Source organism: Halyomorpha halys, unplaced genomic scaffold (assembly GCF_000696795.3).
Source record: "Halyomorpha halys isolate HHAL.00 unplaced genomic scaffold, Hhal_1.1 Scaffold29.1, whole genome shotgun sequence".
Lineage (NCBI taxonomy): Eukaryota > Metazoa > Arthropoda > Insecta > Hemiptera > Pentatomidae > Halyomorpha > Halyomorpha halys.
Genome location: NW_027115892.1, coordinates 988,568 through 1,003,343, shown reverse-complemented (window position 1 = coordinate 1,003,343; position 14,776 = coordinate 988,568). Strand labels below are relative to the sequence as shown.

Sequence of the window (14,776 nt, the reverse complement as noted above, 5' to 3'; positions counted from 1 at the left end):
TTACAACATTTACTGAACAAACGGACTAAACTTCCAATCTATTATTAAAGGACTGATCTTGGAGTTTTGGGGCTCCACTAAACCAAGGAATTCCTCTCATATCCAATCCTTACAGTTCAAAATCCTTAATGCTCCTTACTTCGTCACAAATAAAGTCATTCATCAGGACCTCAATGTTCCATATATTACCGAATTGGCCTGAACCAGACATCAATCCTTTTATGATTAACATTCCGACGTCCCGACTACCCAAACCCACTTCTTTCTAACCTGGCTTCCCCTTTATTACCTGACAATTCTCCTAGACGTCTGAAAAGAACGTGACACCGAGAGAAATGTTATTGGAGATCTATCAGTGGATAGATTCTCTGAATCTTTGTTTCATGCCATTTTATAAAAAATAGTAAATTTCATAGTTACATATATTTTAATACAGTTGTATATATCATAAATAAATTATATTAAAACAAAAATACAAATTGAGTCAATTGGTATTTATAGGAGCATCTGTGTACGTTTGCGAAACTAAGCCAGCAAAATCTAAGTTTCAGCTGAAATCGGTTCATCATGGCCTAGTAGATATTTTATTTTTTCATGCAAGTTTTACAACATTAATGGCTATGTAGCATGGGTTCTGTATTAAATAAAAAAGTCCTCTCCCGTCATTATTAGATAACTATTGTGTATCATTAATCTCTTAAAGTTTTATTATTCATAAATAAAGACATATATTTTAAGTTGTTTTTTTTTTTTTGAGGCATTGAAAAAATGTAATTATGCCATCCTTTATCCTGCGAAACACTGTTGATCATTTTTGTTGGTATTTGTTTTGCAATAAACGTTATTAATTTGACCAATAAGGAGTGTTCCTAATGATTCATCTATAATGATAACAATTGAAACACGCATTAAATATGTATAGGTAGGGTAAAAGCACCAATTATTTACAGGGTAACTTTTCTTTTATCGAATTTATACGTGTCTTTCGGACACGCTAAAATGACCCGTGCGGAAAATCTAATGTTGATTTTTTTTCAAACGCATTCCGTTAACTCCCGAACACCATTCCCGGAACAGGCAACAATTATTAGCAAAAATGTACTAACTGACAACGAAGAAATTGACAAATCAGAAAAGCAAAAATAGAAGAAATGTAATATACAAAAAATAGAAATAAACCTACCCACTGTTATGTGTGAAATTAATTAATGATGTATTCTTGAGTAGGAGGATATCATTTGACTATTTGTATGTTCTAATCATTAGTAGGCTAACACATCTTTAGTTAATCCTTCGTAGGATCTTATATATTAGTTAATATTCCAAAGAGATATCATTCCCCTATCATCATATCATAGCCTTCCTTCGTGAACGGCCGCAACCTGTTCCTCACCTGATTCATTTGTTTGTTTATCAATTCAAATAACGTTATTAGTTATGTTCGAATTTTAATTTGTTTAAGCTAATCTCTGCTTAGTTTTAGATTAATCACCTTATACTAGAAGATGTATTTTGTAAAAATCTTGCATTTTCTAACTTAAAATAGTTTGTTTTTAATTTTATTTCATTATTTTTGGATTATTTCTACTTTGCAAAAAATTTACTCTTAACATTATGAAAAATGAGAATGCTTTTTATGCTAAAACTTTTTTATTTTTTAATTCTTTTTGTTGCAATATCTGTTCTTTATTGGTTGTTTTATGAACCTAAAGATGATTTTAACTTTGATTACTTTGACAATCAAGAGGGACATTTCTTCCCCATCATTCCCAACTTAGTTCATTATGTGATTTTTGATGTAGTTTCTATAGATTTCACCACTTTTTTGTCTATGACATCTGTCATTAAGGTAACTATCTTCAACATTTATGTAAAGCTTTTTATTTTAATATATTATATTTGTTTCTGTTTATTGTATGTTAGATACAACAACCTGACCACCTATGGATTCACTGTAATCAAGTGCTCGAAGAGAACTATTACTATACACTTATCAAAGCCCTTGCGAATCTAACTAAAACAAAAGTTTCCCTACATCAGTTTAACCCTCCAACTCATGTGTTTGGTCAGCCTCTAAGCTCAGTCTATCATAGATCTGATGTAGCACGAATTGCTATATTAAGCGAGCATGGTGGAATTTATTTGGACACAGATATGTTAGTCTTAAAGCCATTGGACAAATTCCTCCACTACGAGATGGTGGTTGCTTGGCCTTACAATGATTTTCTTGGTAATCAGGTTAGTAGTTTATTTATTATCTTAAGTATACAATTTAAATTGCAGGATTTAAATAAAGTCTACTTCAATACTGTTAAGCAAACAATTATTATATACTTAAGTTGTCCCATTATCCATGGGTAATTTAACTTTTGACTTTCAATAAAAAAAGAATCTATAAAATGGGCAAGATATTTTTTGTGATTAATTACTTTCATTTAACTTTAGAATTTTATTTTAATATATCTTAAGGAAAATATATCATCTTGAACTATCGAAGATTTGTTTGTGATTACTTTTGTTATACAAGTTATAGTTATGTTAACTACGGTTAATTTAGTTACTACTGGTCCGTACCCTTCCGTATTAGACTCTGTTACAGTAGCTAGAGTTTTCTGATTATTATATTTATTTATTAGGTTTATATTGTCAATGTATAGGTCATTATCTGGAAAGATGTATTATTGTGTTCTTATCAATATCTCAGTTCATAGCGATGATTTAAAAGGGTATTCACTTTCCTTTTAAATAAGGGACATAAATATTGTCTCTGACCTCAAATGTGTAAATTTTTTCATTTATTGTTTTCATAATGTCTCAAACTGTCAGTTTATCATTAATCTGAATGTCCTCAGGATGGCCACTGTGCCTGTGCTTGTAAAATAGTGGCTAATACATCTATAAACTTGTACAAGTAGGTAGCCCCGTTTACATTATCTACAATGTAATTGTCTGTTTACATTTTATACATAAGTGAAGGTCAAATATCCGATGAAAATTGTATGATTGGTTCCTCTGGTTAACTCTCTTTTCATCTGGTTATGTTCGACTGTAGTTTCCTTTGGGATTGACATCGATTTTGAGTGAAATGATTAAAATGTATTGATGAATTTATTGTCCCTCATTTATTTTATACTTATCAGCTCAGTTTTTTTCTTGTTCATGTGGTCATCATTAATCTCACTTTCCATATTTTTTACCCTCATATATACATTTTAATTCACATCTTGACTATATCATTGTTTTTATTCATTCTTCATCCTAAATTAAACAATTTTGTTTCTTTGAAAATGCTTTCTTAAATAAAATAATATCTCATAAATAAAATTATTGTTCCTCAATCATGCTTGTTTATATTCTGATTCCTAAACATGAACTATTCAAAACAATCCTGTTAACCTTGTCTGCCTTAAACATTAATAGTTTGGAGGGAAACAAAAAACAGCATTAATCTGGATGCTGATCTTGGCCACATCAAAATTTCATGACAACATTTGAAGGTTCTAACATGAGTCATGCTCTGATGCAAACACTATTTTGTACATATTCCTCTAGAGAGAAAATTTTGTTGAAAGAAATTGGATGACCCATTTATGTATGTATAGTCTATAGCAGTGGTTTCCAAACTTTTATTGCAAAGACATTCTTTTAGGGCTGAAAAAAATAAAACATTTTGGCCTCAATTATCCAAAGAGCCGTTGTGTAGGGAAATGATAAAAAACAATGCAAAGTAAATACTGGAATGCACTGCATATTTTATATTTTGATTTGAAACCTTTTTTTTTAATATTTTGAGGAAGTAACTCTTGCTTGCAGAACCTATGGCATATGTTTGAGACATCTCAGGGTGCACTCACTTTATATGGATGCAATGTACATATAGTAATTTAACAGAGTAAGATAAAACTAAAATAATTTTTAATTTCTGTGTCTAACATTTATATTGAATAAGTTTCTGTAACTATAATGAACTGAATGAGATTGAAGCATTTTTTATTTTTTTATTTTTTTATTTTGGTTTTTCAAACTTCTTTGGTTTAGTGACTTTATATTGTTATTTTGATTTGATTTTTCAAGCTAAAGGTTCGAATAAATATTAATTTATTGACTATTAATACTTGTTAATGACTGCATTATGATGTGGATTTTGGTGAGTTTGAAAATATTTTAATTTAAGTTCTGGAATCTATTGAAATAAGTTTCTTAATTCCTAGACTGTCGTTTTGAGTTTATTTAATTTTATGATCAATTAAAGTTCTTTTAATTATTATTTTGTATTTATATTGTTAATTTTCTTTGTAGATACTAATTGGTCACAAAGAAGCTAGATTTCTTAAACTTTGGCTTCAGGGATATAGGGTCTACAAGCCAAGGATGTGGTACTACAATGCTGGTCAGTTTCCCACCGAGCAAATATTGATGAAGCTACCTAATATAGCGCACCGTGAGCCTGAGAAGCTAGGTGTGCACAACCTGCTCAGTGAGCTTTATGAGCGTAATGACTGGGATTGGAGTGATTATTATGCTGTTCACTTACTTTCTCGCCATCCTCCTGCGCCAGTGCTCAATGAGATGACACTCAATAAGTATAACATGACTTTTGGTGCTATAGCAAAGTGGCTCCTATTTAAAGTTGCTCCATCCTTGGACATTACTTCCGTTCCAGTGAAATGGTCCAGCTGACTACTATCGAAGAAGGGGTAGTTCCCAAAAATAACTTCTAGTAGTTAAGACTAGTCATTCTGTTTGTAGGCTCTGTGAGCTTCTTTTATTATTTTTTTTATTACTTCATATTTGTAACCATTTATTTTATCTAGAATCTCAAGAATAATATGTGAGGATTTTATGGTAAAATACTAAAATTGTCTTTCATATTTTAAGGAGTTAAACAAAGTTGAGATTTGTACGTAGATGACGAAATAATGAAATATGAGTACCTATTATTTAATAGATTATATTTAACTAAACCATTGTTGACAATGGATAATAATTAAATTACTGGGACCACATTGATAAATTATTCATACAGTGTATGTATTTATTTATATTAACGTATATGTATTTTTAAACTTTCCTTTTTTTTTTTCTCTCTATCTCAAAATTAGTGTTTAGAAGATTATTTAATTAGTGACTTCTTCAAAAGTAGTTTGCATAGTATTTTAATCCTGCGATTAATTAAGGGTTGGAGAAGCCAACGGGTGTAAGTGAAAATTGTGCGAATAGTATGATTTTTGTTGGCTAACTATGCCTGAACCAACTTTACAGTTCATAATATTATCAATACTAGGCGTAAATTTGGTTCAGGTACAAGTAGATGGCCAAAAATATCTTATTAAAAAAAATTATTGCTTGTACCCCTTGGCTCAACCATTCACTTATAACATCATAAAAAATAAATATTGGAATTTGTGAAACAAAAAAAAATAAAAGATGTTAAAATTAAAGCAGTATCATCTACAATTTTGTATGTGACATACTTTGTACACTTTTTAAATATATTTGGTTATAAACTACTAAATATTTATGTTCCTTTTTAATCATTGTTCTAGCCACAGGTGTGGTCTCTCTGAAAAGAATTCTGTGACATTTCACAATGGCATGTGGTTATCAGGGAGAGGATTGAGTGAAGTAAATGTATATAAAAAAATAATAATATTCAAGTACAAGTTTTTTTGTTAACATTTTTAATGTAAATGAACTTTTTGAATTCAATTAAATTATTTTAATATGACAATTAGTCATTTAACAAATATTCCTTATTATTAAGAAAATTCGAAGCCTTCAATTGAAATCATATGCACTAATTTGTTTTGTATTTATGTTATGGTGTTGATTTATATTTTTATAAAATTGATCTAGGCACCATTTAGCAATGGTTTAATATTTATTCATTTGCCTTAAGTAAGTCTCTCAGAAAACTGAATATATAATGAATCTAAATTATCTATTGATTGGAGAAGATGGTCGGGGTGCGCGGTCAGCAAAGAACAACATAAATACCGCCATCATAAAACCCCCCGACCATCTTCTCCAATCAGTAATCTACAGTCAACTATCTACACTCATTATAATTTATCTATCTAATGAAAAATAAAATTTTCAAGTCTGACTGGTAGTTCCTGAAAATAACACATTCAAACAAACTCCTCGGCTTTATACATTATTTGTATATTTTATTGTTGCTAAACTTTCCGGAAGCCATAAAAATGATGTAATTAAAATTTAGTAAAGATTGGTTCAATAGGTTTCACATTGAGTTGTAACATACGGAAAATGGTTAAATCATATAATTGTGTAAATATAATTTATTTATTAACTTATAATTTAAAAAATATATTAGAATTTCATGTATAAAAAAAAATATGAATCACCATCAATTTATTTTTTGTTTTATTTTTAGAGTATCTGATATATTGGTTTAATTAGATTGGTTTTTACAACTCCCATGAGTGTTTTTAATAGTGAATAATTGCTGAAATAATATGATTTTATCATGGGCAAATGAAATTATGCAACTATATCTTTTCAATTGAATCATTGACTATTAAGTTAATTTAATTAATTACTGAACACTGCATTTTGCTGTGAGTCCTATATTGTCAAAATTCTGATTGAAATCATTTTAAGTCCAGAAATAAGATAAATGAGACCCAAGCTGAAAATAGTTATGATTCTTCATTGTAAATTGTTCTCAAGTATATAAATTACCAAGAAAAATACAATATTTAAAATAGATTTATTAATTTTTTAAAAAATTTATATTGTATTTCTTTGGTATTTTCCTTAACTGCAGTGTATTCTATTGAATTGTGAATACTAACTATTGGTTTATTATTAAACTCCAATATTCAAAAGCTTGAAAATATTTAAAGCACAATTTTTAATATATTTGTACAATTGAGTCATAAATTTATTAACTACTTGAAAAATTGTTGCTTATTTCGTTTTTATTTTTATTTATTTTTTTTGTCATTTAAGCAATTTTTTTTTCTTTTCCCCTGATAGTGAGATTAGGTTGTCCCTACTGGATCAAAAAAAAAAAAAAAAAAATTAATTATTGAATATATGTGTACAGAATATATATGAGGGCTTTTAAAGAACGTTTGTGTTAATACTTTTAATATAAGATTATATTTACATCAAGAAATATTCAATTGTTCCCTTCCATTTTTCTTCACCTTTTGAACTTCCTCCTTTGCTGAAAAATCCGTCTCTGCTAAATTTTTGAAATCAATTTCTGCAGAGTTCATAATTACCTTAAAATAAAAATAAAATATATTTATCTAAAACATGGTTTAATTTTAGCCCAAAATGAATAAATTTAAGTATTAAACTATGTATAAAAACAATTTGAGAAAGATGTTTTTATTCAATCCGTTATGTTGTTTTTTGTTAATTTTTTTTTTTCGTACAAGTTTCTTCACAATCACTGTGTGTAATGATATTAAAATCTTATCCTTTTTATTGTTAGGATAGGGGATAGAGAGTGATTGTATGTAATATGAATGGCTAGTTCTCCTTCTAGCTTCATCCTAATTCTAATCCTAATCTGATCCTAAAGCACGTGTATGTCATCACCTCATCGAAGGGGAATATGTTTGGATTTTTTTTTTAGTTATGTTCTAGATAAAATTATCATGAGTAGGAAGGGAAGAGAGGTAGGAATTGAAGGACTGGGATCTATAGTTGGCCAATTCTCTGTTAACTAGTTTGCTATAATAATTGTATGTGCAATGATCCGAAGGACATCTTGTGTGTTGTCATGCTAATTTGCATGAGTACTTGTTTAGATTTTTTTTCTTTTCGGACATCCATAGGTTATGGATGCAGATCCGGCAGCTTTTGTAAAATATTTGGATAATGTTTCTGAATCAAATTGTTTGCTTACCTCCAAAACAGGTGTTGTGCATGATAAGATAACATGTACTTCTAAAGGTGACATACTTCCAGGAACCATCAGGTTGACGCTCCCGCCCACACTGCCATTTAACATCAGGTGGACACTTAATTGGACAGTCAGCAGCTTCTCCTATCCAAGCTAGTGCCAGCACTCCTGCTTATGTAAAAAATTTTACTAATTCAGTTGATTCAAGACTATTCAATGAATTGATTGCCATGACTGCAGTTAGAAAAGGGAATTCTTGGGTAAACCATAAGATACTACAGAAAATTTGTGGAACCTTAAAAAAATTGTCTCTTCTAGTGTAAAACCTGCTATTTCCAATTCTTAGCATCTAATTGTTTCCTTTGGGACCAATCTGCTACTAGTCATCATGAATGATGAATGAAGAAATATAATTAATATAAAACTCATACCCACCAATGGTACTTATTTTAGTGTCATACCTAAATAGCTTGCATTGAATATTTGCAAAAGTATTTATTTTATAGTTGGCTTCTGATTATGGTTATTACATGGATGAATTATATCAATATAAAACACAAATAAGTTGAAATAACTTGCCAACATTTCGGCCAGAATTTCTAGCCTTCATCAGGGCTATGTACAAATAACAAAATAACAACTAATGAATACGAAAAATAAAATATAAACAGAATGACATAAAGTAAATAATTGTACCGAATGAAATTGATAAAATGAAAGTGATGAAAGAATTGGAAAATAAAATGTATATAAGTAATTGAATGAGTAAGTAAAAATTACATAATTAAGGAAATAAAATAAACTTTGAAGTTATATAATGAAAAGGAATATGGATATTTAATAATATGAGATTAAATAAGTTATTTCAACTTATTTGTGTTATATTTTTACTGCACCCCCCAACCATCTTCTCACCTTATAATGTTATAAAAAAAATGGATAAGATATGAGAATTTCCATTTCATTATCCACATTTGGATTTCAATATATGAGGCGGGTAGGACCAAGTAATCTACTAAACATTTGAAGAAAACAATTATTAACACTAAAATAATTGTCAATCCTCGGGAGATACGATTTTAAAGGCCCAGGACTGTATGATATTGTGGGATTTACTGTTGTAAATTTTTATAGAAATTAAACCACTGTCAGCAATGTCCATAAAATTGCTAAGGAAATTATGAATATTGTCAAATAGGTTTTGGATCCAAACATTTTAGGTTTTAAAAATTTGTTAAGATGAAGTTTTAACTATAATAAAACATAAATATTATTAGGTTTTTGATGTTTATGGCATCTTTAGGCTACTAAAAATGGACTCACTTTAAACCATATTACTAACCAATGACACCATCCCTCTAAAATTCAAACAAACAAAATTTCAATTTTCTTACTAAGAGGAATGAAATAACTCTAAGAAAACATATTGATCAATAATTTGATTACAATGGAGTGGTTAATAATATCTCTGAATCGGACTCTCAGTTCTTGTAAATTTTTATATTGGAAGAAGATAGTTGACCGTATGAAGTAGATTATAGGAAGATAGTCCAGGTGGCAGTGAATAAAGGTATCAAAATAGTAAAATAATACTACTTGTTATTTATCCACTATGTTTCAATCTGACGGCTCTAAAGAAGCCCTGCAAAGTTGAGCCAAAGAATTGGTTAACAATAAATAGTTTTCTTTTACTATTTTGATATCTTTGTTGACTGCCACCTGGACTATCTTCCTACAATTTTTAATCTTTAGTTCTAAAACTAAAACTTTCATATTTTAAATATTATTTCACATTTCTTATTTATTTACTTATACATTTAGGTATTTCTCGGTTTCTTGTTTATTATTTATTTTAATTATTTATAAATTTTGGTTTATGAAAATGAGAAATAAAAAATTATAAATTTTGATCAACTTTTAATTTCTTGTGCTATTTATTCCTTTATTCAGAATCTTCTGTAAACATATTAGTATATTTTAGCTCTCTTATTGTATATTTAAATTTTATATTTTTTTACTATATATTTCACAGGTTTTAAATACATATTATATAGAATATTCTGCAGTTTTTTACTACATAATAATCCAGGCCTTGGTAATTATTAAGCAGGTTATTATATATCTATTGAATGAATCATGGATATATAATTCATAATTTAATGTGAATTCATTTAAAGTAGACCAGAATATGACATAAATAGCCACCCTTCATTTCAGGCTTCAGAACCATTGAATGGATATCATAAAATTTCGAATTCGAGATTTTGACCAAATATATGCTTTGAGGTCCTATGAGCCCAAATAACAAAATCTCCCAAAATGTACTGTAGGTGGGTCTGTGAACAGACTAGTACAATAACGAACTTTTTCGCTAATGTAAGACCTCTGATATCAACAGAGGAGTGCCACTTTATGTAATCAATTTTAATTTTCTCGAAAACGTCTGTAACAATTTTAATTAATAATTATGAGAGATAGTTGACCGTGGATGATGAATGAGGAGAAGATGGTTGGGGGTGCGGTCAATGAAAAACACAAGTATGATAAACGATTAACTTATTTTAATGTCCCAACGTTTCGGCTAGAGTTTCTAGCCTTCTTCAGGGCTGTTCCCTGGAAGATCAAACGCTAATTTTAAATAAACTCAGTTTGACCATGTGTAATTAAATGGCCATTAATATCAGCTTGGTATAACTAATTATCTCCATTGAAATGTTTTGGCAGGGCTTAAATGTCGGTTTTTCAAAATAGTTCCCTCTAAAGTAACTTTAATTTTGTTTATTTTAAATTATTAACCATCTCTCATTGTTAGTAGTCGTGAACAAATATGAAACATGAAATAATTTCATAATTAACTAGAGGAGAAAGGTTTTTCCCAGTTTGAAAATAGAAGAAGTAATTGGTAAATAGATAATTTTAGAAATCTTTATATTTATATATCAGATGAAGTCGTTTAAGATAGTGGAGAGTTGCAAAAGACATAGAATATAAGATTTATTAATACTCAATCAGGTGGGCGCATGCGCAGTATCGTTATTACCTGACCTGTTAATTCTTTGTCTGAATTTTTTCCTTCCAGAGTGGTAAGGGAAAGTTTATTTCAACATTTAAATTATATTTTGTTATTTTTTAATTTTGTAGTTTTGCAATAGGGGCAATTCCTTGCCGAGCTTATTTTTCCATTTAGAACCAGAGATATAAAGTAAAACATTTTTTGCACACGACTACTTTCTGTTTTTAGTCCAATTTTTTGAAGCCTAGATTCATGCGTTATCTTCTTATTGAATAACCTGACTCCACCTCACCTCATAATTAAAAACCTTAGATTTCCTCTTTAGATATGGCACCAGTTGAGTTTTTTCTGCTCTATGGCTACTGAAATATATTTACAAAGACAACCAAATTCAACCTCAAAAACATTTCTTAAATCAAATAACGTTTAATATTTTAAATTAAGGGCACTTTCTATGGGGGATCATTGGGCAGATTGATTTCATCAAAACCAATCACGTATTGATTCCACCAATGAAACACGATGGAAATTATAAAAGTTTAAAATAAATTAAGCATAATGAAGATAATGGTAAAAAAATAAATAAGATGACAGCTAATACAGTTCTGGTTAATTGAGTTTTTGTTCTTATAACTGTCGGTCAATAAGATTGCTCTATTTTTAACCATTCATGGCTTAGGATCTTGTTATTTAAAGGATTCGCATTCAACAGTTGCAAAAATGCTTATTGTATAATTAGTCACATATTTTCTTGCACGAAATGACATATACAAAAAACAAAAATTGATTCAATTTACCAATTATGACAAATAGGAAGAATGATGGCTTCATAACTGCTGCTGAAGGAAATGTAAGGCCTTTACTGAAGGAAGAGTGCCATTCGACTACCTTATCTGAAGTCGTAATATAAAATACATGACTCAGTCTGCACTCTGTACATCACAGTCGGCCTACTTCAAGTATAAATTTATCACAGTTATTTTAAATGCTTTAGACAATCCTTCTCCATGGACTAACTCTATAATAGGGGTTGTATAGTAATTAAACTCTTTAAAATTTCAATTTTATTAATTTAATATTATTCTAGTATTCATATATAGCGACCATTATTTCAAAACCTTCAAAAAATATTAATTCAATTATTAACTGACAAAAATGCATTGAACTCCTAGATTTATTTAAATTTTACTTTAGAAAAAATATATATAACTAGGTTATGGAAGTGGGGTTGTTGTAAAGACCGCTCATTTGTCTGTTTTTTATTTGGGTCATTCTCTCTTGAATGTACGATTTATGTACCTGACTGATTGTGGGGCTTTGCTATTAATATACGGATATGAAAAAAATCTTTATTTAGGGGAAAGACCGCACTTCAGACTCACTCATTTGGAATAGTCGTTTTATTACTGTAGCAGGGAGTAAAAAAGTCTCAAAGTTCGATTTCCTCCATGGAATGCTTTTGGGTTAACTTTTACATATTTGAATGTTCCTACCTACGAAATGGAAAGTGAGATTGGGGTGGGATTCCTGACAAGAATACTCATTAATACTAAGTACTTTAAGGAGAATGAATTCCTCTTTACCGTTTAGATTTTAAACCATAATATATGTCTGTCATATATTTTCAACCTCATAACCCTAAAACTAGGCATAAAATAAATAAATATGGTTTTGTTTATTTATGTTGTTCTTTGCTGACCACACCCCCCGACAAACTTTTCCAATCATTAATCTACGGTCAACTATCTACACCTCATAACCCTAAAACATTTGAAAATTCCGCCAATTCTGAATAATGTGCATGATAGAAAAATTAGTTCAGTTTAAAACACTGGGACATTCTCAATGAATCCGTCTGTGTCCTCCTTTGCTAGCTTATTGGTTTTATCCTGATGAGCAACTAATTGTTAGGATTCGTTTCCTCACGACCTTGGTCGATTTCGTCTATCCTTGGTGAGTAGGTTAAAACTCAATTAAACAACTGACTTACGCGTCAACAGAAGTTATGAACATTATTTCAAAGCCAGAACTCATCAAGCCATCACACTGCAAACCATAAAAAAAAAAATTATGAGGTAATCGAATTATCAAAAACACAACTACCCAATTCAATTTTAAGTTTAATTATTTTCAATTCTCTTGAAGTGCAAACGTTTTCATTGCTTAGAACATTTCGGAAAACAATTTATGCACAGTGATAATAATAATGAACAGGAACAAGCAGAGAATAAAAAGAACCTTGGTAATTCAAATCAATTTAAGTATAATACTTAAATTTGTTGTAAATAGTACTGTTATTTTCCTTAAATAATAATTAAGTTGTAAATTGTATTTACTCAATATTATTATTTAATTAAATTACATTTATTTTTATTTGTATTATTTTCGATACAATTTTTGATTATTAGAAAAGAAACGTATGTGTTTTATATTTTTATTATAATAATTAAATAAGAGAATCCGTTTAGCAACAAGCTGACGATCAATACTTTAAAATCAGTAATTTTTTTTTCAATATTTATTTTTAAATATCAATCGATATATTTAATATTTTTGGTGTACTATTTTATTTGAGCTAATGTTTCGCCCCACGTTGCAGGGCTTCGTCAGGGCTGTTTTGACGGAAGTCAAAGTCAGTCATTTAATATTTTTATTAACGTTTAATATGTTTATTAAATAGCAAATATTGGCCAAGCTCTGCTATACGTAGACTAATAAACTAATAAATAAATTTTAGTTTTACTGTTCTAGTTATGAAGTCAGTTGGCTGTTTAAATGTTATGACTTTTTATCATCACTTGAGAAGTTTAAAGATAAAATTTTGTAATTTTTTCAGACTGTACTGATTTGATTGGTTAGTATTATATAAACTTCTTCTTTCTCATCCTCCTTAAGTGCCTCTAAATATTATTTGTATTATGTAAACTAATAATTAAAATATCATAAAAAGTAAACGCAATGATCGATTAATTCAAATGAAAAAAAAGATAAAATCTGGCCGTGAAAAAAATGTCAAGGAAATCTGATAACACTACTTCAAGCATACTTCACTTACATTTAGTTTTATAATTAATTTGTCTTTCTTTTTCAGTTTTCAGGCTGTTTTTATGCTCCATTGGGATGTGCAGCAGGGTTCAAATTTTCCTGAAAATTTATGAGATTGAATTAATTAGAAATATTGGAGTTTAATAATATTAATTGATCGTATTTATACTAAAATTGTCTATTTCAAAAGATAATATGTACGATTGATTCCACTTTTCTATTTAAGAAAATACATAGTTCAATTAAATATATACATACGTCCATGACAGTCTTTTTCCAGTCCCATGTAACAGGAGTTACTGAACGTACGTTCCTCGGTGATTCCGTCTGGTTTTACTTCCTTGCCACAAACTGGTTCATAGACGTCCAAACATGCGTAGTTACAACTATTATTAAATGAAGGAGCAAATGCCATACCAAACAATGTAAGTAGACAAGTATCATTTCGATCATATACAAATGCGTTTAATATTGCACTTGTATATATCTTGAAGTTTGATAAATTCATTACTTTTTGATAGTTTCAAGGCTTTTAAATCCGCCAGCAGATAGTAAATGAGGAACTTCAGATCAAAACTCATTATGTCAATTTTCTGAATCTTTTTTTTTTTTTTTTTTTTAAGAGATCTATAAATTATTAGTTGCAAGAACTTATAAGTATAAGAAAATATTCTGTCTTTCACTTCTGATTTGTAGAGTTTTAAAGTTTGTTCTTCAGTTCAAAATTAATTTCAACATTTTCTTTTTTGGTTCAAATATTTTTTTCTGATAAAATTGGTAATTTTTTATAGATTGATAGATTTATTTATTGATAGATATTACAATCTGCCACACAG

General features: G+C 29.1%; 1 protein-coding gene and 2 long non-coding RNA genes across 4 annotated transcripts; 1 reads left to right on the top strand and 2 right to left on the bottom strand.

The window, feature by feature from the left end:
- The first annotated feature begins 1,398 nt into the window (after positions 1-1,398).
- Positions 1,399-6,903, top strand: LOC106684543 (uncharacterized). The gene is made up of 3 exons (XM_014426684.3): positions 1,399-1,849; positions 1,924-2,238; positions 4,300-6,903. Exons 1-3 carry the CDS (start codon positions 1,622-1,624, stop codon positions 4,678-4,680), a joined length of 924 nt encoding a protein of 307 aa, XP_014282170.1. The 5' UTR covers positions 1,399-1,621; the 3' UTR covers positions 4,681-6,903.
- A 99-nt stretch (positions 6,904-7,002) lies between these two features.
- Positions 7,003-11,813, bottom strand: LOC136797134 (uncharacterized). 2 transcript variants are annotated; one of them, XR_010844980.1, is made up of 4 exons: positions 11,693-11,813; positions 7,886-8,050; positions 7,136-7,253; positions 7,003-7,021 (listed from the first exon to the last, which is right to left on the bottom strand). It is a non-coding gene; the product is annotated as an uncharacterized lncRNA (long non-coding RNA). The 2 variants fall into 2 exon arrangements; XR_010844979.1 differs by lacking the exon at positions 7,003-7,021 and having other exon boundaries at positions 7,110-7,253; positions 11,693-11,812.
- A 699-nt stretch (positions 11,814-12,512) lies between these two features.
- Positions 12,513-14,730, bottom strand: LOC136797140 (uncharacterized). The gene is made up of 3 exons (XR_010844985.1): positions 14,199-14,730; positions 13,951-14,039; positions 12,513-12,941 (listed from the first exon to the last, which is right to left on the bottom strand). It is a non-coding gene; the product is annotated as an uncharacterized lncRNA (long non-coding RNA).
- Between the last annotated feature and the right edge of the window lie 46 nt (positions 14,731-14,776).